General features: G+C 36.8%; 1 protein-coding gene across 1 annotated transcript in view; it reads left to right on the forward strand.

Moving 5' to 3' along the window:
- The window catches only part of USH2A (usherin), a 395028-nt gene that overhangs the window by 221184 nt on the left and 147237 nt on the right, over positions 1-26607 (forward strand). Inside the window, exon 38 of the mRNA XM_063328461.1 lies at positions 13568-13747. Coding sequence (XP_063184531.1) covers positions 13568-13747 — 180 coding nt within the window. The remainder of the gene's footprint in view (positions 1-13567; positions 13748-26607) is intronic.

Genomic DNA, 26607 nt, shown 5'->3' on the forward strand with positions numbered 1-26607 from the left:
TTGAAGCGCAGAAATACTTCTGCATAAGTATAGCCCCTGGACAGGGCAAAGTATACCACTATGAGAGTGAGCGATTTTTTTCTAATGCATGTTGTATTTCTATATTTTTACACTGCCATCCCTAATGTATATTGTTAAACTCTGCTTGATGTGTTGTTATCTTATCATTGCCCTACTATAGCATATGGTATGCTGAGATAGCAGGTTGATGACATGGCAAGTGTTTAAATAACACGTAACTTAACACTTTCTCTGTCATGAACTTGTTATTCCAACACATTAGAGACACCAGCTGATCTAATGCTGAATATTCTATAGATGTCCCCAGGTTTAGCTCCTTTTTTGTCCTGTTCCAAATCTTTCAAATTTCACATGTGTATATCTCTGACTGTCTTAATATTTTATGTACACTGTTTTTCCACTAAATTGGTCTCCCATTCATCGTATTTGTTTAAGATAATCATATAACTTTCCATCCAGCTGTTTTCACAAATATGCATACCTCATAGGAATTAAAGTGAACAGCCTGAGAACTTATTGGTTGTTTCATTGTTATAATAAGTTGTATTTAATTCTAGACTGTTTTCTAATGGGGTCAGGTCACCTTAAATAGTTTGCAAAAGATTTAAAGTTTCTGTGGGGTTTTTTTTGGGTTGGGGAATATTTATCCTCTTATGGTAAAAAAAACCCCACAAACCGTCAGAAAAGACTACATTGTAATACACAAAAGCAAGAGAGAATGTTCTAATTCTACTGACTTCTCTAAATTCCTGACTTTTGAATCCAGTATAAATGTTTCTTAATGCATGTCCTGGTTTTTCATTGCTGTTTAGTTCTGATACTGACGATGATACTTATTTTTGGATTTTTAGGTACTAGCATGGCAAGGTCTTGGTATATAGTGTGTGCCTAGTCAACATTTATCAATAGGCAAATTGGAAGAGGAAGAAATACTATCATAAAGTGATTGAAAAGGTCACTGTGGAATTGCAAGTTTGAAATGTAGATCAGCAGGAAATAATTTGGATTTTCTGCCAATAGAGGATACTGATAATGTATTTTTCCATAATTTGACCATGCTTTAACAATGAATGCAAGAGAAATATATGTATCAATTAGCCTTCATTTTCTAATTCAACTGTTTATTTTTCTGACAATCTTTCTCATTGAAAGTACTTGTTGAGACACAGAAAGGAGCTTTGTTGAGTCTGTTTCACCATTCTGCTCTATACAGGTATGTTTTCCAGGAGAGTGTTTGTTCCCAGCAAACTGCATGTAGGGATCAAATATGATTTTAGAAATTGAGGGTTCTGTCCCGATTGTGCAATGATCAGGCAACATGTTTTCCTGCAAAGAAAAGTTCCGTTGCCTCAAGTCATTTAAGTCCTGGTGCCTCCTTGGAAGAAGCCTTAAAAAGGAATTTGTTTTGCAATTGGTTAGTCCAAGGCGTGAAATACTAGTATTACCAGATCACAAACAGCTTTTCTCTATTTAAGAGGAGTTAAAGTTCATGTTATTATCTGATACACTTCCAATTCTCAGAGGACTTGCGGGGGAAAGAAAGGTGACAAAGTCAGGCTTATTTCCCTCAAGTAGTTTCCTCATTCAGCCCTGTTTACCCTCAGGGTGGTTTAGATTAAGTACAGGGTCATTTTTAATTGCATGTGGATATCTGAAATTAAGTTCTAGTACAGGAAGAATCAGGTATTACCTCTTTTCCAGAGGAGAGAGTTGGAGGAAATTCTTATCTTCCTACCTGTGTTAGATGACTGCATTAGCACAAAATGAATCCAAATCTGTAGTCCCCGGGATGCTGTGATGCATTTGAATTCAAGTTTGACATAAAGAGAATCCTTAATTAACTATATGTCCTTAGGGATTTTCACAACACAAAGTTGCAGGGTTATACTCAGAAGTCTTTGTTGTTTGTGCATGTAGAAATCAATGTATGTTATTTTCTGTTTTGTTAGGGGTTTTTTTTCTTTTTTTTTCCTTTTAGTTTTCGTAACGTCTGTTGTTGACGTATCATCCGAGATTCTTACTTTTTGGCAAAGTAGTTCATCTGCTATTTTTGTAAATAGAAAATTACTCATCTGGTAATTGCTTATTTGGAGTTCTGGGCCAGGAAGCTTCCTTGCAGCCTACTCTTTCTTTTGGCAAACTGGACATATCTTACAGTAGAATACAGTGTTTTGTGGCAAAAAGAACAAGAAGGAAAAAAAAAAAGCAGCTACATCTATAAACAAGTTGACTTTTGCATATATACATTAGAATTTTGTTCATCTAACCTTTTTAGTTTAATATTTACTGTATGTATAAATAAAAAGAAGGAAACACAGAGCATCTGTTAATTTAGCTTGTATTAGACTTTCCCCTTATAATCCTGATTGGGCACAGTGCTTTCAGTACACACGCCAATCAGAATTCAAATAGGGAATGGTAAGTATCAAGCTAGTGCAAAAAAGCAATGTCTGCTGGGGGAAGACATGCCACCTATAGATGCCAACAGAAGTGGGGAGAGGAATGCTGAAGCCCCTTAAAGTTCCTAGCCTGTCTTGTCTTGAAGGCTTGAGAATGGAGAATGAAAATTCTGTGTGGTGTTATCTTCAAAGATGCAGAAGGAGGTCAGTGTGTTACATTTAGATCTGACAATTTAAAAAGAACACAACAATTTTTGAGAATTAAACATGTTTCAGTAATGACTAAAACATTTCTAAGAGACTTGTTAGGCCAATTTTCATAGTGAATTTCTTTTAGACATGGTTATTTGCATAATTACCTCAAAATATAAATATCTGAGTATAGATTTGCATTTACAGTTACTGCAACTGAATATGCAATACCTGACAATAGATACAAGTTCAGATGTGCTTTAATATTTGCCAAAAAAATTCTTTTACAAAAATGGCAGTATAGTCATTCTTTATACATAATCGAAGTATAGGATTCATTTTCAAGACAAGCTATTTCTTAAAAAACTGGCTATTTTTTTTCCTATTGTGAGTAGTTATTAAATCTTTCCTTTCATGGAGCTGAACATTTAAGAAGCTGGTACCATAGAAATCAGCACGCAGCACAAATAGCATCATAAACGGGAACAACCAACAGGGAGTTTGAGCAGTTCCCACTGGAAAGTACATAGTGACAGCGGGAGAGCATGGCAAAAATAATCATCCCTACCATGAGCAACAGCATTGGCATATTCATCATCATCACCTGTTGCACTAGAGATACACTCTCCCCTACTCCCAAAGAGGGATGCTTTTTTGGGAGCCCTTAGCTGCTTTTCCAAGTCAGCCATTAAGGAGATTTTTCATATTTTATCCCCTTCTTCCCTCATTCTGTGTGTGTCTCCTTAGTTTTAACTACAGACCTCACTAATAAAACTCATTAGTCCTAAAGATGTTTGAGGGGGGGAAAAAAAGGGGGGGATGTCTGATCCGTTTTCAAATAGTCATGTGTAATCTGTTCGCTAGAGAGGACTTAGGGGTATTTTGGCACTGAGTAATGTGCCATTTAAGGTTTGATTTGCATGGCTATAAAACTCATAGTCTTGCATGCACTTGTTGGGTAACGTTTAGTCAAGCTTCAGTAGATTTTGAACAGGTTCACAATACACCGTCTAGTAGCATGATTTCCTTCAGCACCAGATATGCTTTTCTTTTCTGTTCCTTGTTTGGATGAAAGCAAAATGAAAACAGTCTCTCTCTAATTTTTACATTGGACAGTTTCTTTGGTGAAGACTCTAGCATCAGACTGTAGATAGTGGTTTAATTGATCTTCTGTGTCTCTCTGTTCACATCGTTATGTCTTTGTCACATGTACACTGGTCTATTTTGATATTGTACAGTGTAATTTATTTGCTTTCCTGTTATAAAGCAGGTACATAAGACTGAACCCCATTTCTGTGAGGCACGTATTTATCAGTTCCTATAGGCTGAAACTCCTGGTGACTGCCAATAGCAGGATAGTCTCTGAGACCATCTCTGCTCCCTCGGAATAGTCTAGGGAATAATAGGAATCTTCTGGACATGGCACTGGTAAACAGTATTGAGTAAAAGGGAATTTGCCAATCAGTTCTCCTATGAAAATAGTCTTTGACTTAATGAATGTCTTCTAGAGTTTTTAACCCAGATGAAGGCTGAGGACGCTACATTGATGGTGCTTAGGTATCTATGGTAAATCCTAAATGCAAAAAACCAATTTATGACATTTGGCACAAAGTGATTAGTGTCAACCGTGAAAATATGTGACACAAACAAAATATGTATAATCTGACCAAGGCTCCTGCAGATGAAGAAATTGCATATGGATACTTGTATGTGTTGATTTCAAACAAATATGCTTCTCTTCAGAAATTAACGTAAAATCTATCTATTTTATCAGGTAGAGAAAGCGTGATGAAAATTGGTGTTTGACAAGCTTTGATGAGTTGTTATTTCAACTGTATAAGGATGCTAAAATTATATTTTGATATTTTGACTATGTAACTTTCTAGTGTTAGGCCAGAGTTATGCCAGAAAGATCAAGATACTATGACAGGTCATCCTTTTATGCGCAGTTGCAGTTGATATGGCTATTTATGTTACTCTACATGTTTTTGCCGTAAGAATGCTAGAGGGAGCTACTCTATGAGTAAGTACAATAAACACTCACTTGGGTGATTCTGTGGTTCTTTCAATCTACAAGTACGTCATTTATGATGCCTCGTGTAAGGTGACTGGAAAAGCCAAAAGAATGTCAAATAAAAATCCTAGATCAAGTTTAGAGCTTCATTCCTTCCAAAGTATTACAACTAAGCGTAATGGCATTTGACAGTATTGACATTTTTTATATGACTTCTTTCGGCTAACTCAGCATTCTGAAAAAATAAATAGTGTTCTCCCTTTGTGATTGAAAGGGTTAAATAGTACCAATTCATTACCACTCACAAAAGGATTTATTTTGTTCTCATAAATCAGTTTTATTCCACATTTTTATTATTCTCTTGGGTCAGCTGCTCCAATTGAAATCAATACAAGTGCAAGTGACACAATCAATCTAGATATTTGATTATGGATTTGAGACTCCCAGTTCTGCTCTGTGTGTTTAGCTAGTCTCCTTCTGATAGTGTCCCAGGAGAATGTAAAATTCTTATTGGCATCCATGAATTATGGGCATAGATTCTGAAACCAGATACTGTGATAATCTCCATTTATGTACTGCTGCAGCTAAAGAATGAATGTTCTAACCATGGAAAAACAAACTTGAAGATTTTAAAGCTAACTGTTTCTGAAATTTTCTTAGTGTGTAAAATCTCTCCTGAAATAAATTTTATAAAGTCTGATCATTTGTTTACAAAACCCCTCAAACAAAAGGGATTAAATCAATAATTACATGTTCTATCACCAGTTTACCATCCCAAGTACACAAACAATATATAGACAATGTGATGTTGTGCAACTTGGGGTGCTGAACTGTGCCGGGATGCTTTCTTCTGTTTGTGTTGGGGTTAGAGCTCCTGAACACTAGAAGCCTATGTGAAATCCACATAAAGTGGTTGTACTCATAGAATTCTTTCCAGAGTTGGATGGCCTCACCCTATTTTATGATTTCTTTAGGTCACGGCTTGAGTCGTTACAGTGTGTCCCTACAATACTTAGTACAGTGAGGGGGGGCAGCGGGTCCAGGACTGATGCCCCTTGGTGCTGTTGCAGCAAAGCCAGTTACAATACAGATGAATACACTTACAGCAGAAATTTAACACTATACTGAATACACTGTTCAAACTGGAAGGTCTAAATGAGACAGACTCAATTGCAAGACTCATGGCACATTTCTATGTTTATGAATGATTAATGAGAAAACCTAAACCAGTAATTCAAATAACAAAGTTTCTTCCTGACAATTTCATCTTACAAATATAGAGTTTTTAAGTTGAAAGCCTCATGGCTGAACTGGAAGCTCAAAAGGGTAGATGAGACCACACACCAAACATTCTTCTTTGCCTGCTGTCACGACAGAGTCTAATCTTGGCTATAGTCATTAACTGTCATTAACGGCGTCTGTGCTAACTTTCTTGTATGAGCTCCCCCATCACACTGTGGGCTTTATTCATATTTCAGTCCATAGAATTAATGAGCATATAAATGCACATTTCTTTGTGTTTGTAACACTAATGATTGCTTATTTCTACTGACAGGAACATGCTTTCATCATGATGATAACCCCTGCTTTGCTTTAGGGTTCTTGAAGCATTCTGCAACTTTTCATAGAATCATAGACCAGCTGAGGTCAGAGAGCACCTCTAGAGATCATCTAGTCCAACCCCTCTTCTCCAAGCAGTGCCAGTTGGAGCACATTGCCCAGGACGGTGTCCAGTAGGATTTTGAATTTCACCAAGGATGGAGACTCCACAACTGGGCAACTTGTTCCAGTGTTTTCTTAGGTTTAAACAGGTTTTCCTGTCTTTCTGTATGTTCCCATTGCCTCTGGTTCTATTGCTATATACTGCTGAGAAGTGTCTGCTTCTTTACACTCTCACACCAGATATTTATACACATTGATAAGATTCTTCACCCTCCAGCCCTTCTCTTCTTGAGGCTAAACAACCTCAGTTCTCTCAAACTCTCTTTGTGTGACAGATGCTTCAAGCCCTTAATCGTCTTTGCAGGGACTCCACTCCAGTAAGTCCATGTCTGTCTTGTACTGGAGAGCCCAGAACTGGATAAGCACTCCAGATGTGTCTCACCAGGGCTGAACAGAGAGGAGGGATCCCTTCCCTTGACCTGCTGGCAACGCTCTTCCTAATGCAGCCCAGGAGGCTGTTGGCCTTCTTTGTTGCAGGTACTCATTGCTGGTTCACATTCAACTTATTTTCCACCAAGACCTCCATGTCTTTTTCAAAGTAGAAAAGCTGCTTTCCAGTGTTAGCCTGTACTGGGGTCCAGCTCAGAGTGACAGAGAGAATGTTTAGCACATGCATTCTGTAGATCTCAAGAGAGCCTAAGGTAGCTGTACCAAATTTAAGTCTGTGGAAAATCACAGAAGGTGCCTTTGCCTGTTTTAAAGTGAGGGAAACTGGGCTGATAAAGAAACAACTTGCGTAGTACAATCAGAAACTCTATCTGGGTCTTTGAGCTTTCAGATTTCTGCTGTATGTGGCCATAAGGACCTTCATATTGTTCTTTAAATAGTTTCTATTTTTCAGTCTTAAAACTAAAGGCTTCTTTAATTACCAGGGAAAAAGGAAAAAAAGCTAAGGTTTTTCAATGAAGGTAATGGGAACTGTTCATTATTTACAGGAAAATGAATATTTTGGATTCATAGTTTTGCCAGTTTGCCACAGTGCTTTTAAATTACCGATCTTGCCTCACCCAGAAGCTCCCTCTAACCCATGAGAAAGAAGATTTCCTATGATACTTTAAGAGGCTTCTAGTTTCGGACTCAGTTTGATGGACTGAGAGGAACAAACAGTGGCTCAGGAAATTGAGCCACAACATTGGCAATGTACTCATCTGAAAAAGAACCAAAACAAAACGAACCCCCCCCAAACAAAAAACGCCACCCCAAAACACAAAAAAAACCCCAATGGTTTGTTGAAAAGAGGGGTATGGTGTCAAAGCACAGAAACCACTTCATAAGATCAGTATAAACAATTGGGATGACAGTTGGAAAACAGTTCCTTGTTACAGTTCTTAGGCAAAGAGTCACCAATAATGTCGGGGAAAGATTTTTAGCTGTATTTTATTGGGATAATCAAACAAATGGAAAGTAATGTTTTTTATTCCGAATACTGCATTAGAAACAGTGGGGAAAGGACAGAGGGAGAGAAGAAAAATCATAGCTGGGAGGAAAGCAGTAGCTTGTGTGGAAGTTAATGAGGCTGAAGAATAGACAAAACTAATGGGCAAAAGAATGAGCTTAGTGAAGAGGAAGTGTTCGTATTCACAGAATTTCCCCCAGAAAGACTTGGTGCCAGAGAGCCAGGAACCAGGACAGGGACAGAAACGGATGCTCAGTGAAGATGAGGCAAATGGAAGGATGGGAAAGGGGGGAACAAGTGAGTTCTCGTTTCGTTTCTGTTTTGCTATTCTGATACTCATTTTTTCTGTGGCCTAAGATAAAGTGCTTAACCTCTGTATGCTTACACATGTATGAAGCAGGCACAAAAACAACTTTTTGTGCTAGTTAACGAGGTAATCTTTGTATAATTCTTTACATCCTCATATGAACTGTTCCTCATATGAACTGGATTTTTGCTACCGTTATTCTTTGAGTAGTTTTCTACGGTGGGGATAGTTCTGCTTCTATCTGTTTGAATAGTGTGAAGCAACACGCTCTCTAATGTAAGAGGGGTTATCAGGACCTGTACATACATAATGGAAACAGTATGTAGGTTGGTAATAATATTTCAGAGCATGACACAAAGCCTTAAACTCGCCCCAAAAATGCCTTTTTACCATGTAGTAACCCACAATATATAGTGTACTTTTGTGATTGAAGCCTTGTGTTATCTTGAAAGAAAATATTAGCCCTTTAAACATTTGTGATTATAAGATTTAAGTGTTTCATGCTTAAGTACCTTTTAGGTGGAAATCTATCTGCGTTTCACGAATTATGGTCCTGTAATGTCACTTAAGTTCAGATAAATCTGGGGGTAAGATGAGAAGTCAGCCAGTTTCTATGGCACTACAAATAGGAAGAGGTAGAAACCTTCTGTTTTACAAAGGCAGCTCCGTTTTGCAGTCCTAAAAGAATATAAACAGAAAATTATTAGGAAGGTGATTTTTGACCAGTATCTTCTTTATAATGACAGCTAGCTCTTGATGATTAGAGAAAGAAAAGCACATGAGTGCCCAGAAATATTTTTCATTAGCATGGCCTTCTTGCTTCCTAAACTCAGCAGCATAGTTGTGTCAGTGTGTTTGTGATACTGACATATTAGACAGTTTAAGTTTAAACTTTAATAATCACAAATGCAATGGTAGTAATGAAAGTATTTGGTAATTTCAAAAAGATTGCCCACATATATGAAACATGAGCTTTTACTCTTTGATACATAAAAAGGAAACATCTAAATTTATTACCTGTTTCCTTAAAAATGTTAATTTTGATCCAGATGGGGAGAGTACCTTTAAATCAGGCGAATTCTGGAAAAAAAAACAGTTTTCAAATGTGAGCTGAATGCATTTAGTTTGTGTTATTTCTTTTTTCCATTGCGGTCTTTGTCATAAGAATGGTTTCATGTTGTACCATTTCCTGCGCTCCTTACAACCTTTGTCACATGAATAAGATATCAGAACGCTAATGACTAATATACAGTATTCTGTGTCTGCTGATACTATACTGTACTACCGTGACCTTTGCAATATTATGTATTCTGATTGGCTGTCCATTTCACCTCTTCTCCACAAGTTAATAAGGCTGTAAAAAGGAGAGAACTTGAAATGGCCAGCCAGTCAAATTACAGAATATTGAAAAGGTCAGAGCAGTACAGCACACAGAAAAAAATTACGGAATATATGAGGCATTAAAATTCTTGTGACAATGATTATAACAAGAATGGAAAAGGATACCCATTTATGTTATTTCAATCTAGTGAACCCCATAGGATGATGGACCCAGGACAGCAGTAATTTACGCACCACCGGCCCACAGGAGCTTTATTCATCTATTTACAGGGGTACTCAGTAACAGGAATGCACGTCTGCTTGAGAACCGCCTTCAAAGTGTCCACCCAAAAACGTAGTGAACCTTCAAACACAAACACTCACCAGCTAGAGTGCCGTGTGAAGCTTAGCACTTTTAAAAAATGATTTTGAATGGAATATGTATTTGTGTATCTTTTTAACGTAAGCATGTTTTATTACTTGACTTTGTTTCAAGTATATGTAGTTTTTAAGTATGTACGTGTATATTTTTTAGCCTTAATTTCTTCATTTGGGTAATGTTTTCCTGAAAAACTGAGATACTTTGATCTGCTAGAAACTAGGAATAAACTGGGAACAGCACAGCTTTTTCTTAAATACCAGGCTTAGCCAAAGAAGTCCCTCAGAAATATTGGGGGAAATACGGAGAGCCTTATGAGCAGGAAGGCTAGTGAAAGAACAAAACCATCACAATGCAAAAATATGGAAAGATTAAGGAGCATGGGGAAGACTTTCATTTCTGCAAAGGGTTTAGTCTTTTTTGAGAGACTATAGGAGGTGGTGGCTCTGAGCCCCCTTTCATCTGAATTCATTGTTTGGTAGGGGTACTTGTGTGTCTAAGTGTTGAAGGACACAGTGAACCAGTTCTAGGAGTTTGTTTTCTGCTTCCGTAGGTTGTGCATGTTAGCTGAGTCTTGAGGGAATCTTGCTTGTTGCAGTGCTATTGACTGTTCATGGCAGGAGTTACAAGCCAGACACGTGCAGGAACGAGGAGGTATTCTCGTAGAAACCACTTGTCTGAAGTAAAACAATGTCTCTTAGGACTGTACCAGTGTCTGAGGCCACTGTTCTTTAGCTCTGCAGCAGACTTGCTGGTAGGCTACAGTAGGACCTGTGAGCAGGACGGAGAGAAAAACACACATGAAAATTGGAAAAAGAGAGGCCTCATCCACTTATACTCACAAATAGGGTCCACGCTGAAGCGGTCTAGGCAGGAATGGCACAGAGCGATATGACAGGGTTATCGCTGTATCACTTTCTGTCAGACTGAACCTATGTGTCTGTATTTTCCAGCCCACTGAAAGCAAAGTTTAAGCAGTGAGAAGTGGCCAAGCTGCATATTGCAAGTCATCCCCAACAAGACCTGCATTTTAAAAATATTCTTCTAATATTTTACTTGCCGGTAGCAGTAAGTTGCTTGGCTGGCAGCTGGGATTAAACACCTTTTGTCTGTGTAAATTTCAGGTTAGGAAACTTGCAAGTGCTGCTCAGCCTTTTATTAGAAGCAATGAAAAATTTTGAACTGGTATGTTATCTAACTCATTGTAAATTTGCAAGTTCATTTTTGAGCTGAATAAAATGGTTATGTAATTACATACTTCTCCTAATTATTGAGTAATTATATACTTCTTATAATTGCCGAGTAATCACTCTGCTATAACTAGAATTTAATGTTACAACTAATTGTATAATTACTGTATATTAATGTTGTTATCCAGGCAACTTGGAATAGAGCGTTATCCTTTTAATTCCTTTTCTGTTACTCTAAACTGTGTTTTTAAAAATATAGTATAGTTAGCCACTGGAAGAAAGATTAATAGTGGAATAAAAATATCAGCAGAGGAAGTACATTCTTTCATTCTGGGCTCAAGCGGATGAGAACAAATATATTAACATGTACTGTACTGTAGACAGAAAAAGTTGAATTTTCTCTTTAATTGGTCCCATAAAGTGCTCTTAGGGAGCCTACTTTTGTTACTGAGGTTTGAATCTATCCTATGTGCCTTGATCTGTCAACACAGGATTTTTAAATTTTCCTGCACATTGTAGGTTAAACATTTGAAAAATGCATCTTTGTTTCACAGCCACCTGAGTCCTTAAGTATTTCACATCACTAGGACCTTAAGAATGTATATGTCAGTTGGCCATTTGTAATGGCTTAATTGTTGTTCATAAACCAATAGGTGCATATAACAGTCTTGGGTTGTTGTGTGGGCATTGCAAATATTAAGTTGCAGACTGCCTGGTGGTGCACAAAAAAACCTGTGATAGATAATGGGAGAAATGTCCTTTGTTGGATTGTATCTACTCCCAAATCACACACAAGGACAGCTTCACAAAGATGCAGAAGGGGGGGTTGATATACAATTTAAGAGCTGAGATCAGGTAATGAAGATGCATTTTTCTACTGCTGGATGCGTAGTCTGGGTACATAAGAGTAATCTCAGACAAAATAACTTTGCTTCTGCAGAATTGGTATGTCTGTATGTGGAATGTGTAAAACGTCGTTGTTTTTCTTGCACAGTAAGAAGCTTTGTCTCTATTGCTGTTTATAAAATGGGGTCTCTAAGGCTAATGTAAAATTCAGTGAAATCCAAAATAAATCCATCCGGTTTCGTGAAACTGTTCTACATTCACACTACTGTAGTCTGTTCAGGCAGTCTGGTGCTATGGCGTGGTGCAATCCAGGTAGAATTTGAGCAATGAGGGACTAGACTACAAGACAGATTTATAAAAAGAGATTCATAAAAGTCTTCCCCTCCCCAAAAACTGAGAAAGTAAGTTTGCCATCTGTACCAGCAGAATAACTGAAAACACTCTTTGTGCAGCTCTGTGAACTTCCAGATAATGGAATGGCTTGGGACTTGTACCATAAGTAAATCATAGGTTGTTTGTAGGAATCCCAAAATTAGAGGAAAGTCCAGATCACTCATTCACTGTAAAATGTAATGTGGACATGACTGAAATGTGCATGTGTAGGATAGTGCATGTCATAGAAATATGGAATACTTGAAAAACTGCTTCAGATTTCATAACATTTCAGTTTTAACAGTTCATTTGAAACTTGCATAAAAATGAGAAAACCCAATGAATATCACTTAAAAAGTAATTAAAAGAGAGTTTGTAGCGTTTTTTAAATTCTTATTTAGATTTTGTAGAGGACTTGGATGTGAGTATTCAATATTGTGCCTGTGACAATGCCCTAGTTAATTTTAAATATTTTTAATAGTTATATTCTGTTTAATCTCATTCTCATACCTGCGGTCTCAGATTTGTGTGATTCTGCGGTTGTTTGTAATGCAGAATTTCCATCGATATCCATGTGAGAGTGCTCCATGCAATGATGAATAGTATTAATAATATTAAACATTTATATAGCACTTTATATGTTCAAAATATTGGACAATCTTTAAATGAGCTCTCAGATACATGAACGAAAACTTCATTGAGTCAAAAAAAAATTGTTACCTGACATACAATTTTTTTATTTTCCAGCCTTACTCATCAGGTATTTTGGAAAGGTTTATTTTGTTATTTTTGTAGGGTAGAATATTGTCTTATCTTAAGCTGGAGATCCTAAAAGTGTTGTAAAGGAAATGTAGGTTGCTGTGGTGTCCTCTGATGATTTCGACTGATAGACTGAATACTTGTATTGTCCTTGTATTACCTTTGAGAGGACTGTACGCCATGCTGGAAAGCATGTGTTTCTTATGCATATGAATCATTCTTATGTATGCAGTGGAGTTAGCTTATAAACTCCTAAGGTAAGTGTTTTTCTAGTGAAGTCAAGAAGTTTTACCATTTTTTCACAGGTATAAAAATTAACATTAATGTTTTGATTTTGCAGTTATCATACAACTAGAACACGAGTAATTTCTGAGAACTGGCTTCTGTTTGTGGTATATAGCAGTCAGCTTTGCAACTGCATGGTTGATCCATTTATTTTCCACGTTTTACAAGTACCACAAACTGTTAGCAAAAGGAAGAGAAATAGTGAATACCTTTTCTTCCAAATACCCCATTTTTGGTGTTATTGTTATCAATGGCAGCTTTTAATTTGGGTAGAAATAAGACTTGGTTCACAAAGACAGCGATGTAGCAGATGCAAGTTCTAACATTTGTTCTTCTCCCTCTCCCTCCTTCTTTTTTCATAACAGCTAACGCTAATTATTCTATTTTAAATGGTACTCGGATGTTACACAGCAGCAACGAATCCAATGTATGGGTACCCGTTAAAGGACTGATTCCATTTTCTAACTACACAGTACAAGTGAATGCTTCCAACAGTCAGGGCAACTTGATAAGTGATGCTATAACAATAGTCATGCCTCCAGGAGGTAAGTGTGAAAAAGTGCTTTTTCTGTGCATGTAACAATTACACAAATACTCTGTTGAACAAAATGTTATTTATTATTGCAACTGAGGACTGGAAGTTCAGAAGAATATGTTTGCATTAGTAGATCTTACTAACAAAATTGTTCTTTTCAGCTTCTAATTTGTCACGTTGCTCAATTTAAGAACTAGAGGGTGAAAATAGGTAGTTGTATAGATAACATTATGTAGGCAAGAAGTACATTTTATACTTCTTTTTTTTTTTTTTTCTGTGTATGGTGTTGTATTCTATCATGGATGGCTAATCTAATCTAAGAATATAGAGAGACTCCCCTGCATTTTATGATCAGTTTTAGAATACAAGTTAAGTGTTGACAAAGACCACTTACTGGATAGACTTAGATAGCGTAATAATAGTAATATAAACCATAGTTTAATAATAGCAATATAAACCATTGATAGTATATTGAGCCAGAATCCACAAACTGCTGTAGCTGTAAGAAAGCCAATTGCCATGTGCTGATTTACAGTGAATGAGGCTCTAAGCCACTTTGGATGTTACCTTCATAAAAATTTGAAATAAGAGAATTGAGCAAATACGCCCTAAACATTGTGTATGTTTGGATGTTAGGTTTGTTATTTTTTTCAATGAAAGCTTAAATTTCCACCTGATATATATGTGTGTTCCTTTTTGAATTCTCTTTTCATGGACATTCTAGTGAATTAGCTTTTGTTGACTAAATGCCGGTGGAAACAAGGAATTTAAGGCAATTTTGAATTCTAAAATGAGAGCCTAACAAAACTTGATGTTGAAAGATGTGTAGGTGTAGCTGATGAGCCGGAACAGTGTAGAGTGACACACACATTCTTCGAGAGTAAAAAAACCAAAACAAAAAAACAAAAAAAACCCAAACGAACAAACCCCCAAATCTCATAAATCTTACAGCTCAAAAAACCCAATTACACTTGGAACAGTTTGCTTGCAAACAGATGGATTGGTTTTGGGGCCAAACCACCAGAAAGACTTCTGAAAAGTGAATAAATAAAATGCAGTTTGTATGACAGATTACTGAGCAAGAAGGAAAAGGTAAATTCCCAGCACATTTTATACTTTTCAATCTGATTGCCAAATTATACCTAGTATTAACATATATACATTGTCATGTAATAATAAAACAGCATCTCAGTTTTCCTGCTCACTGAAGACTGCAGGGTAAGACACTCACGTTTCTAATCCCAGTGTCATAGTTCCATTTTGCATGTAGAAATAGCAAAATTTGGTAGTGAAAATTTTACCAAATAAGAAAGTAAAGGATCTTTAAAGATAGGCAAGGATGTGCACAAGTTTATGACAGCCATTAAGATACACTTTCTTTCATCATTAGATTGTTGTTGATTACAATTAGAAAACTTATAGCTTTGAAATTATCTTTTTTATGACCTTGTGGTAGTTTAGAAGCAATACCTCATTGATTAAATAGGTTTTAGTTCATGCTTCCTTTTAGTTAATGATCTGAAAACGTATTATCCTGATTTACACATAAAATCATGCTGAAAAGCATGTGGCATTCACTAGGATATGTGTGTTTAAGTAGAATTAAATTAGCAGTGAGAGTTATTAAAGATATCTTCCATACTATTGTCCAGTGGACTGTGATCTGTAGTGAAATGAATAATAAATGAAGCGGTGCATATGAGAGAAGTACTCTCACGCACACTATATTCTCACTATATGTGTATACACATACAGACACACGCGTGTGTGTATCTAGGACAGTGTATGTTTACTTTAGTATGATGTTTATTGTAATGACTCTTTGAATGCCGTACAATTTCATTGCATGCTAAATTATGAGAATAATGGTAATTTTACAGTGGGATGTGTTCAGTCTCTTCACTTACAAACACTTTCTAAATCATTAAATGGAATCTAGATCCTACCAAAATCAGAAGGAATTTTATTTTTTACTTCAATGGCCAAGATTTCACTTTGACAGAAGTTTTGTTTGATCGAAGAGTGAAAGAGGTTTCATTATATAAAAAATCACAGCCTTTTAATGAGTGTTAAAAGGTAGCATTTTCTTTTCAAGGATAACAAAACAAGCTGTTTCAAAAATTTGCATTGTGGAGAGTGCCTCATGGAGCTTGATGGAAGGCTATATAAGAGGGAGAGTGATAGAGGACAAAGGAGAATGCCATTTTGAAGTTACTGCAGATCCCTGTTTTTCAATTATGATACTTTTTTTTTCCAACATGCATTTCTTTTGTTTCATTTTTTATTTAAAATGTCTTGCACATAATATAAAGCACACCAAATCTCTAGTGTTACCTGATTGAATATATCTTAATTTCTCATCAAGCTGATTTGCCATGCTTAAAGTCAACGCTTTAAAAAAAATATCTTAGAAACAAGGAATATATTTTATCTAAGCTCTTGACTAAAATTGCAGTGCAGGTTCAAGAGTTCTTGGAAAGATTAAAAAAATAAAAACTGAATCCAAATGTTAATCCATAAATATGAAACTTTCTTTTGACCCTTACCCTGTAGTGGTCTGGAGTTACTAATGGGGTTAGGATTTCAACTCTTAATGGGACTTGGTGCATTAGTGTTTTGTATGCATGGAATTCAGCATTCAGTTTAATAAGTGGTTGACATTGGTGATGTCCCTTAATTTGCTTAAATCTAATTGGCTCTTTTATCAGTCAAACCTGTATGGATTGGCAATTGATCAGAAAGGGTCAGCCATGACTGTGCATGTACTTAAATGCTGGAACCACCAGTTAAAGTCACTGTTGCATAATAAGAAGCTGAAACCATGAGAACGAATTATCTTCAGTCGGAAAGCTAAAGAAAGCAGCGAAGTTTTTCAGGATGTTCAAGTTCAGAACAAAGGCATTATGGAGTATATAAATTTTAAATACACTGCTTTTTGCCTCAAGACTTAAAGCTTTTTTTTCCAGATGAACTGAAATCTTGTCTGAAACTGTCTTTGTTACATCAAAGAACTGCATAGAAAGCTAAAAGAGATGGAACAAGCATAAAAGGGCATAGTTTAAAATGATTAGTGACAAATTTCATACCGCAGAGGTAGAAGTAAATTTTTTTGAGTTTTATATTTTTTCCTAAAAGAATGAATTTGTTCTATTTATCTTGTCCTAAACTACTTTGGTAGAAGTTGTAAAAAATAATATACTAGCCAGTGCTTCACATTAATTTGAGGATGCCAGCCAGTAAAATATCCGGAGAACAAATTGGTTTAGAATTAATTTAATTAGGTAAATGAATTGAAATGATACAGTGGATGTAAAACTGCAAAAATCTAGGTGAAAATTTTCTGTATAGAGTCCTTGGTTATATATTTTTCTTCTTAATGAGTACTATTTCTTATGTAGTGGCACATAGAAGACTCCATTAATTTAGGATTGCTTTGTAATACGTGATGGTAAGCTAACAGAAAAGAAAGTTGCTATCACTACTGGTAATAGCTTATATTCTAGTTAAATACATTTGTTCCCTGCCTTTGAGCACAAAAGCCCTAGTATGGAAGGGAATGTGAAACCCTGTATGCAGAAAGGAAGAAGATAAATTATGTCGGGAAATAGGTGCAAAGAGAGATAACAGAGAGAGACAGGCTGCTGATCAGATGGGACGGAAGGTGGAGGCTCAATAATCACCTCCAAAGCACAGAAAAGGACTGGATTCCCAAGTAATGGCAAGAGGTATGAAACTTGCTGTGGATGGCAATTCTGTATTGCAGACTTGTCTCTGTCTGGTTATTTGTGCTGGGGATTACAAACCATTAACTTGATACTGACTTACCTATAGAAAAGAGCCTCGAAGAATTCATGTATATTCCCTGTGTAATACACAGAAAGGAAGATACTCTGAAAAAAATATTTGCCTAAGCAGTGAAGTGTCTCTTTAATCTCTGCCATAATTTATGGAGTATGTTGATCATTTATATGCTCTGTCTGATTTGCACAAGATAGGAATGTCTAGCTGTGAAGGATGTCAGGTTTTGTCTTGGTTTCTTAAGCACTCGCTCTTTGCTGGTCCTTTGTTTTGTTCAGCATGCTGCATACCTCTGCCTACAAGCTTGGGCTGGTTCTCAGCAGCAAAAAGTGAGCCTACAGACTCATGGCTGCTGATGTTTGTTCAACGTCTACAGAGGATAGTGTCCTGCAGCCAGAGGATTTCAGCCACTGTTAGTTTAGGTAGCAACACCTCTGAGACTGGATATTGAACCACATCATAGGATCATTGATCTAATTATGCAAACAAGTAAGAACCACATCATACAACTTATATTCACATCTGAAAGCATTTGCTCATGCAAGTTGATCATGGAAGCCAAAAGGCCTCCTTAGATGAATGAATATTCAGTAAACAAAGCTAACTGATGCTGTTAGGCCAGAATTATTTAGGAAGAAAAATCAAATCTGAATATGCTAGAATTTTCCCTGTGAGGCAGATTTGGTTTTCCATGATGCTCGGTATCACATTAAGACTCACGCCATAAAACTTGTTTTGAGAGAATTTGCTTTACTTCGCATTTCAGCTATTTCTGAGACATTAGTTGCTTTTCTCATGTCTCTCCTTTTTTCTGTTCTTTCTTTTTCTCCTTCCCCCTCCCTCCCCCATAGACTTAGACTAGAATCCACCAGAATTCTTTTCCATGTCTTCAGTTTCTGTGTCTTTCTCTTTCTTTTGTAAAGGTAGAGTAGTAGAATCAGAATTTTAAAATGGAAAAAAATAAAGGAAACGTAGTTTAGGAAAAAAAAAAGCTCTGGCATCATTCGATTGTATTCATTGTAAAAAAAATTATATTTAAAAAAATTGCAAATCCTCAAACACTTGCATGATATCTCTATATCTTTAGAATAATATAATCTGCAATTTTAAGGAAGAACAGGAAATGTCTTAAATAAAATTGTTGCAAACAAGTCGACAGGGCTGGGGAGTGTTAACAGAAAGTTCTTAATGAAAAATTGTGACCATATCTTTTCTAGATGTAGTTTAAGGAGAGAGCAGGATAGAGTAGGGAGGGGGAAAGAGCTCTCCTACATCTCTCATCGATGATCTAGCTAATTAAAGAGTGTCAGTGGCAAGCTGTGTAAATTGTCCATTCCAGTTCCTTTTGTCCAGAAAGATGATTTCATGGGGATATAAGGGTAGGATTGCAAAAGTGCTTGTGTGGAAAACTGGGAGTTGTTCTAATGAAACAATAATTCTTCTCTAACCTCTGCAGTATTGAACTGATTGTCATTTTCATTAGTTCTACTTTCTTCTTTTATTCCCCTCTCCCAGTCTGTTCAGCACATCTTTCAGTGAGCTCATACTGTGTCTATTGTAGATTTTGGGTGGCTGTTTTGGGTGGCAAGAGAAGAGTCTCATTCCTGAAAGGTGGTATGTTCAGACTCTGGCAATGGGAGGCACAGAGGTGCCCACTTCACTGCTTACTTTCCTAAATTGCAGCCAGCTGGGGCTCAGCCTCACTCCACACATTATGAAGGACTGCATCAAGGTTGCTCTAAATTGAACCTTAGCGTAAATCACTATTTATAAAACTGGAGAGTGCCAGAAGGGAATGACACTCCAACTATGTCTTTTTTCTTCTGATCGCCTCCTTCCCTTTAAACTTGCATGCTGTCCTTTTGGGGCTAGGCAGATCTCCCATAGTTACAGCTCCAGACATAGGGCACCTGTATTTGTCAGCACTTAGGTTGCTTTCTGTCTTCTGGAGATGTATGAAGCAGTTAGGGCAAGAAGATCAAAACTATGATTTTAGTTGCCTAGAAGAACATGGATGTTTTTGCTTGCTTAGGGAGTTCCAGATGAGAAAGGGAGAACTGTGCAACGGCTTGGAATAGCCAATTGATCATGTATAAGCAGGCAATTAACCTTATTGTAGAGGTCTCACTCCAGGTCTTTCCAAAACCTTAGCCTTAGCATAAGGTCCAGGCGGTACTTATGATCTCTCAGAAGAAATTTGTGGTAGAGCAGATTTCACACTGGAAAACTATAGCTTGATTATCTTTCTGAAAAACAGAGGAATATATAAAAATGGGAAAAATCGGTTGCTGTGGAATTTAGCAACAGATCATTATTTAAAATTATTACCTACCATCACATAAACCTATCTCGGACCAATTTAAATTGTACATAAAAAGGACAAAATTTAGATGAAGTATGCAATTAAGTATGCAATTTTTATATAATCTTAAGCCTATTCATGTTTGGAATTTTTTTTTTTTTTTTATTCTGTGTGAATCTGAACTAGACTGTTCAGTACAATAATTAAAGTCAACATTCTTTATGTGATAAATTAGGTTTTTCTGTTGAAGGAATTCTACAATAAAATAACATCGAAATTCCTAGTGAAAACATACAGAAGACATTTGAAAAGTCACACCATGAATTTTGTCTTTTGAACAATTTGCCAGATACATACAAGTATCAGGAATTGGATCAATTTTTATGTTACTTTGCTACTATGATTTGCACTGCTTTTCTAAAAACCTCACTTTAATATATTTATTTTTGACAACTCCTGCCCCTATAGTTTCCAGAAAAAAAATGGCATTTTCATTAATTGTCAGGAAAGGCAAATGTCTGTGGGTTGGTTTTGTGTTTGGGTTTTGGTTTTTTTTTGGTGTCATTTCATTCTGCATTTTCTGCAATCGAAGCATCTAAATTACGTAAGTTAGCATGCTGATTGTAAAGCACTTGAGTAAAGTGGCAAGGTTTTTTTGAGCTACAGTTGAGGAAGCTTTGAATATTCGTCACGTTTCTATATTTAAAAATAATAATAATTTAAAAAAAGCTTAAGGGGTGAAAAATTAAGGATCTCTTAAGATCTTGCTGCAGGTGAAATGTAGAGGGAATCAAATCACTATTCTTTTCCTCTCTTTAGCTGGGGACGAAACCAGAGGTGAACTTTCTTAAACATCATGGTCATAAAAGTGTTTTTGATTTTTTTGCTGGTTTTCTTTACAGTTAAAAATAACTTCTGTTAACTCCTCTTTGGGAGTTTTCTATGTAGTTTGGAAGTAGATCTAAAATTGAATTTAAAAAATCTTAAATTTTTTATCTGAATTCTTAAAATGCTTTGCAGAATTAAACTGTTTTTCCTCCATCTAGTTAAATTATTTGTTCTGGTAGTTTGACTTTTCCCTGCTTTTTCCTAGTATAGTGCTCCTCATCATGTAACGTCTATGCAGTTATCTTCGAGCTATTTGACTGAGTACCTAAGGAGAAATAAGCTTCTATACAATGACAGAAAGGGAGAGAAAAGGGAAGCTGAGTAAGAGTCAGCCATTAGAGTCACCATTTCTCCTCTGGTGTCCCTAAAATGCAGTGGTGTTGTATGCTACCCTCTTTCTTACAACAAAGGCAACTATAAGAATCTATAGTATTTAGTGGTTCCTGATATTTGACAGTTTTTCCTCATTGTGCTTTTCTTTCTGAACGTTTATTTTTGTGTCTGCATGCACATGCAGATGCGCGCACACAAATATAAAAAAAATAATATCTGGACAGGTGGGATCTATGGGCTGAGGCCAGTGGTATGAGGTTCAAGAAGGTCGAGTGCTGGGTCCTGCACTTGAGTTACAACAACCCCATGCAGCGCTACAGGATTGGGGCGGAGTGGCTGGAGAGCTGCCTGGCAGAAGAGGACCTGGGGGTGTTGGTCGACTGCTGGCTGAATATGAGCCAGCAGTGTGCCCAGGTGGCCAAGAAGGCCAACAGCATCCTGGCCTGTATCAGGAACAGAGTGGTGAGTAGGACTAGGGAAGTGATCGTCCCCCTGTATTCGGCATTGGTGAGGCCCCACCTCGAGTACTGTCCAGTTATGGGCCCCTCACCACAAAAAAGACATTGAGGTGCTGGAGTGGGTCCAGAGAAGGGCAGCGAAGCTAGTGAGGGGTCTGGAGAATAAGTCTTATGAGGAGCGGGACAATGAGGGATTGTTTAGCCTGGAGAAAAGGATGCTGAGGGGAGACTTTATTGCTCTCCACAAGTACCTGAAAGGAGGTTGTGGAGAGGTGGGGATCAGTCTCTTCTCTCAAGTAACAGGTGATAGGACAAGAGGAAACGGCCTCAAGTTGTGCCAGGGGAGAATTTTTACATTAGGAAAATTTTTTCCACTGAAAGGGTTATCAAGCATTGGAACAGGCTGGCCAGGGAAGTGGTTGAGGCACCATCCCTGGAGGTATTTAAAAGACATGTAGATGTAGTGCTTAGAGATATGGTTTAGTGATGGTTTTTGTCAGAGTTAGGTTGGTGGTTGGACTAGATGATCTGAAAGGTCTTCTCTCCTAGGCGATGGTATGATTCTGTGATTCTATGTATATGATATATCAGTATATGCATGTTAATGCATACATGCTGGATTTTTGTCTCTTTTCCTTTGGATCTGTATGCAGGTCTTATGTATTCTTCTGACAAAGAAATAATACGCTCTTAGATTAATTCCAGGTTAGTAAAATAAAAAAGAAAGGGAATTCATGTATTTCATGTTAGGGTGGGAGACATCCAATATTGAATTATATTAATTCTTACTATTTGTGTACTGACATATTTACTTTTATGATTTTTACCAATATTTACTAATTCAGCTTTCCAGTAGGCTTCTCAAGTGAGTGAGGATTGTTATTCCCATTTTACAGATAGACAGAAAGCCAGGCATTTGTTAACAAGGGAAGGTAAAAGAGATTTTGATACTCATCCTCGTGCTGAAAAGTATAATATAGCTGTCAGAAAGTTTGTCAGCCTCTCTTCTTGTCACTCAGCTTAAACTGGGGGATTGCCTTTCTGTGAAAGGTGTCACCATAATTGAATGCAGACACTGTGTACATAGAAAATACGTGAAAATACATGAAAATATGTGACTGATTTTAGATTATCTAAACGGCTCTAATAGAACACATAGAAAGAAAAGAAGTTGGATGAGTGAAGAGATGGCATTATATAAAGAATACTCTTTTCTCTATTTTTCCTTCCACTGAAGTTGTGAGTGCTCTTACATACTAAGAAGCCTATTTGAGAGGGTTATTCGTAAGAAATTGATAGTGCTGTCCAAAAAATTCAACAGGATGTTCCTGATGGTTGTAATCTGAATTAAGCAGCTGTAAATTTTCTGTGATGAATATTTAGCCTTTTCAGTCTATGTTTTAAACTGAACAAAGGAGAGGAAGTTTTTCCTGCCTCTTTACTTTTTGTCAAAAGATTGAAGAAAATGTGTATTGTAGAGAGTAAGTATTGCCAAGGTATTTCCTTTACTTCAACATATGGTGAATTGTATGTGTACACTGGAGTAAATGCTGTGACATGTCTTGTGGCATATAAGGCAAAACACAGTCAGCCTGGTGTGGGTTTGAATAAAATGTGATAGTGTTACTAAGACTTTTAATCAATTAGGCTACCCAATTTTTAACAAGAAGACAGTAGCCAAGGTCTTTTCAGTAAAAATACTTGGGAACAGATCAGTCTTTGTTGTATATTGACACACTTCCACCAGTTTCAGTGGATTTATGTGTTCCTCAGCATTATGTAAGGAAAAGAAGCCAAGTTAATTCGTATAAATGGTTTATTTGCTAAAAGTATCTACAACAGGACATTAACTGATGAATAGCTACTTAATAATGCTGTGCGCATATTCCTATGTGGATGGGTCGGGTATAAAAGGTTGTAATCCTTTTACCCTATTCATCAGATAAGTCAACTGTATATTTTGCATGGATTATTTCCATGTGTGAATAGGCTTGTCTGAATTGCTTTTTATTCACCTTAAATATTAAATATTTTGCTTCAGCAGATAACACCTGGATCATATTTCTGTCAATTGAAATGCTGTTTTTAGTGTGGGACCAAACCGTAAAAACAGTTAGGGATTTTTGCCACAGTTAGGTGGAACAGAAGTGTCACCTTTCATATTCCGTCATAGCTTATCTCTGTTAGAGCACTGGCTGAAAAAAGGAGATCTGGATTATTCATCCTGAAGTGTCTTAACATTCCCATCTCCCACTTGCCAGGCAGCGTACTAATCTCTGGCTACATAAGCAAGGAAGGCAGAATACTGCCTTCTTGAAGCTCTACCACTGTGGGAGGGGGGGAAAAAAAAGTTGTATTTACTGGGAGAGAAGACAGAGCAGGTACTGTTGTAATCCAGGGCTAAAGACACTTCTCTGGTCAGGGCGAGACAGTGTACATAGCAGCAGCCAAGGGGGCAAGAGGAGCAGGCCCTGAGTTCTGGACATATGTTGTTCATCAGCGCTGATACTCAGCACGAGCATCAGAATGTGGTCCTATTGCTATTTTCTAATACAGCTTAATTTATTGATACTGCAGCTGTTGACCTAGACTGTAACGTGAAGTGACAGCCATAGCATTGCAGTTGGCAATTTTGAGAAGTGATAAGAATTCTTGTTCACTCTGTAAATGTGATAGTTCAGATTGGTTGGCCTCGGCCTCATGTGTTACATAAGAGAATAACACACAGTGTTTTGTTGTTATTTTCCTAATTATAACAGTTTTATTTCCAGAACTAAATTTTTGGTTCTGCTCTTTGCCATTGTGCAGATTACCCCCCTGAGTGTTTTGCGTGTTGATCAATGGCAGGATTTGGTTGTATAGGAAAAAACACTCCTTGCTGTTAGTGATGACAGATACAATTAAATGAATTCTCTGCAGTCTCCTTTGATGTATAAGGATTTTTGCCATTAATATTGATAGACTTTAGAGGCACAAGCACATGTTGGGAGAGGAGCAAGCCCCTGAATGTTGTATTTTGCTCTTTGTGAAGCTGACTATATCACTTTATGTCTAAATATAAGGAAAGCTGCTGACAGTTTTGATATATTAAATTATAACTGAGAACTAATTCAAGGATCAAAGATGCTCTTTGGGAGAGATCACTTTACTGGTAGGAAAAATCATTACCTTTTTTCCCAGCCTCATATATTTGTACTGTGTGTCTTGGAAATATCATTCCCTACAGTTTCTGAATCTTGATGTTTAATTTAACACAAAGGTCTTTGAGCAGCACAATGGGAGGGGGGCTTCTGCTAGTAAAACCTCATAGAAGGAAATTGAAATGTACATGTTTTTTCTCATTTATCAAAGCACTGCAAAAATCTAAACTGACATTTTATATCAAATGAATTATGAACTGTGTACTTTGTACCTAAGGGAACAACAACTAAATTAGACTTTTGTTAAAAAGAGAGAGAGAGGAAAAAATAGGCTTTTAATAAAATATACAGTCATTTTTGGTATTTTGTCTGAACCTGACATATGCTGTACTTTGCAGAAGAAAACTAGAGAGTATAGGCAGGCTACTTCAAAGGCTATATGCTTTGAATGCCTTAGAGTGAAGCGAGAAGCAGGTTAAGATAACACACAAACCAGAGTTTCTACTTAATAAGTATTGTTGCTTTGATATTTTTGTTTTCAGCCATGTCCATCTCAGGTGAACAAGAAAAGATAATATGCTTTTTAATAGCTTGAAGATTGGAGCAAAGTAGTAAATTAGGTATTTTTTTTTTAACTTCCATTTGTGAGAGTACGGTTGCTACTGAAAAAGACTTCCAGGGAGCAAAATTTTAGAACACACTTGATTGAACCATAAGGTAAATTTTTGAAGAATTAATATCCTCAGTATTTTAAGGGCATGACTTCCACTGTCACTAGGTGAACAACACTTCTTGCAAGCAGAGAGGAGAACTCCCAGTGTGTAAAGTTAGAGCTTGTAATGCTTGTGAGCTTTTATACATTCCAAATTTCTGAATTTCCTTCATGACTTTCAGTGGGAATATATTTATTTCAGTGCGTTGACATAGAAGACACTTTGATATTGTTGTGATAAGCACCTACACCTTAGAGAAAATGGGAAATGAGAAGATAAAATTCCATGGTTTCTTTGACAACATATTCCCTAGTGCACTCCTATAGCGCTCTTTGATATTTGAACAAAATATCCAAGAACTAGTAGCTTTTCTCATATGTCATATACATATATTTCATAAAGATATATTTCAGAAGATTAGGTAAGTTAGAGTATACAAAAGCTTTAGGCAACTCTACAAGTTCTTTGCAGAAAACAACAGTGTATGAACAGTGATTGTGGGAATATCCTACCATGAACACATCACGAAATCTGAAATGCAAGGAGACAATACTAAGGCTATCTTTGTAGCCTTAGTATTCTTTTATATCAGTACCACCAGAAAACTAGAACCAAACCCAAAGCTGTAATAAGTTGTATTAATGACAGCACATCCTCAGCCAAGAAATCCCAATAAACTCATACCCAAGGAGGCAGTGCCTTGGTCCAACTTTGCAATGCCCAGTAATGATAGAGTTGTCTGATCCTTTAATATATGAGTCTGCTGTGAAGAACGGTTTATTTGTTGGCATAAACAATGGGTATTTTTAGTTAAAAGGTGTTTGTTTTTCCTCGTTTATAGCTAAGATTTTACTTTTATTATTCAACAATACTGATTTTCTTTTTCTAAATGTTCTCTCTGTTTATAAATCATAGTACTATATAGTATTCATTTCAAAACAACGCGTAAATGCCACTGGAAATGTGGCAATGTAAATGCACGATTTCCTGTTACAGAAAGGGAAGGAGAAGTGGTGCAGGGGTTTGGCAGAGCCGTGACAGAGAGCTGGTCCCCTCCAGACATGCCAGAGAGGCAGACTTTTTCTCCTCTTGCTGTCTGTGGAGGAGATGAGAGGGAAGGGGACCAACAGCTATAGGTGGGAAGAATCACTTTCTTCTTCCTCAACACCTGTCTCCCACTTTACCTATAAAAAGACATTGACAATGAGACAGGGGTTTTTTTTGATCACCACATATGG

The sequence above is a fragment of the Chroicocephalus ridibundus genome, chromosome 3 (genome assembly GCF_963924245.1).
Source record: "Chroicocephalus ridibundus chromosome 3, bChrRid1.1, whole genome shotgun sequence".
NCBI lineage: Eukaryota > Metazoa > Chordata > Aves > Charadriiformes > Laridae > Chroicocephalus > Chroicocephalus ridibundus.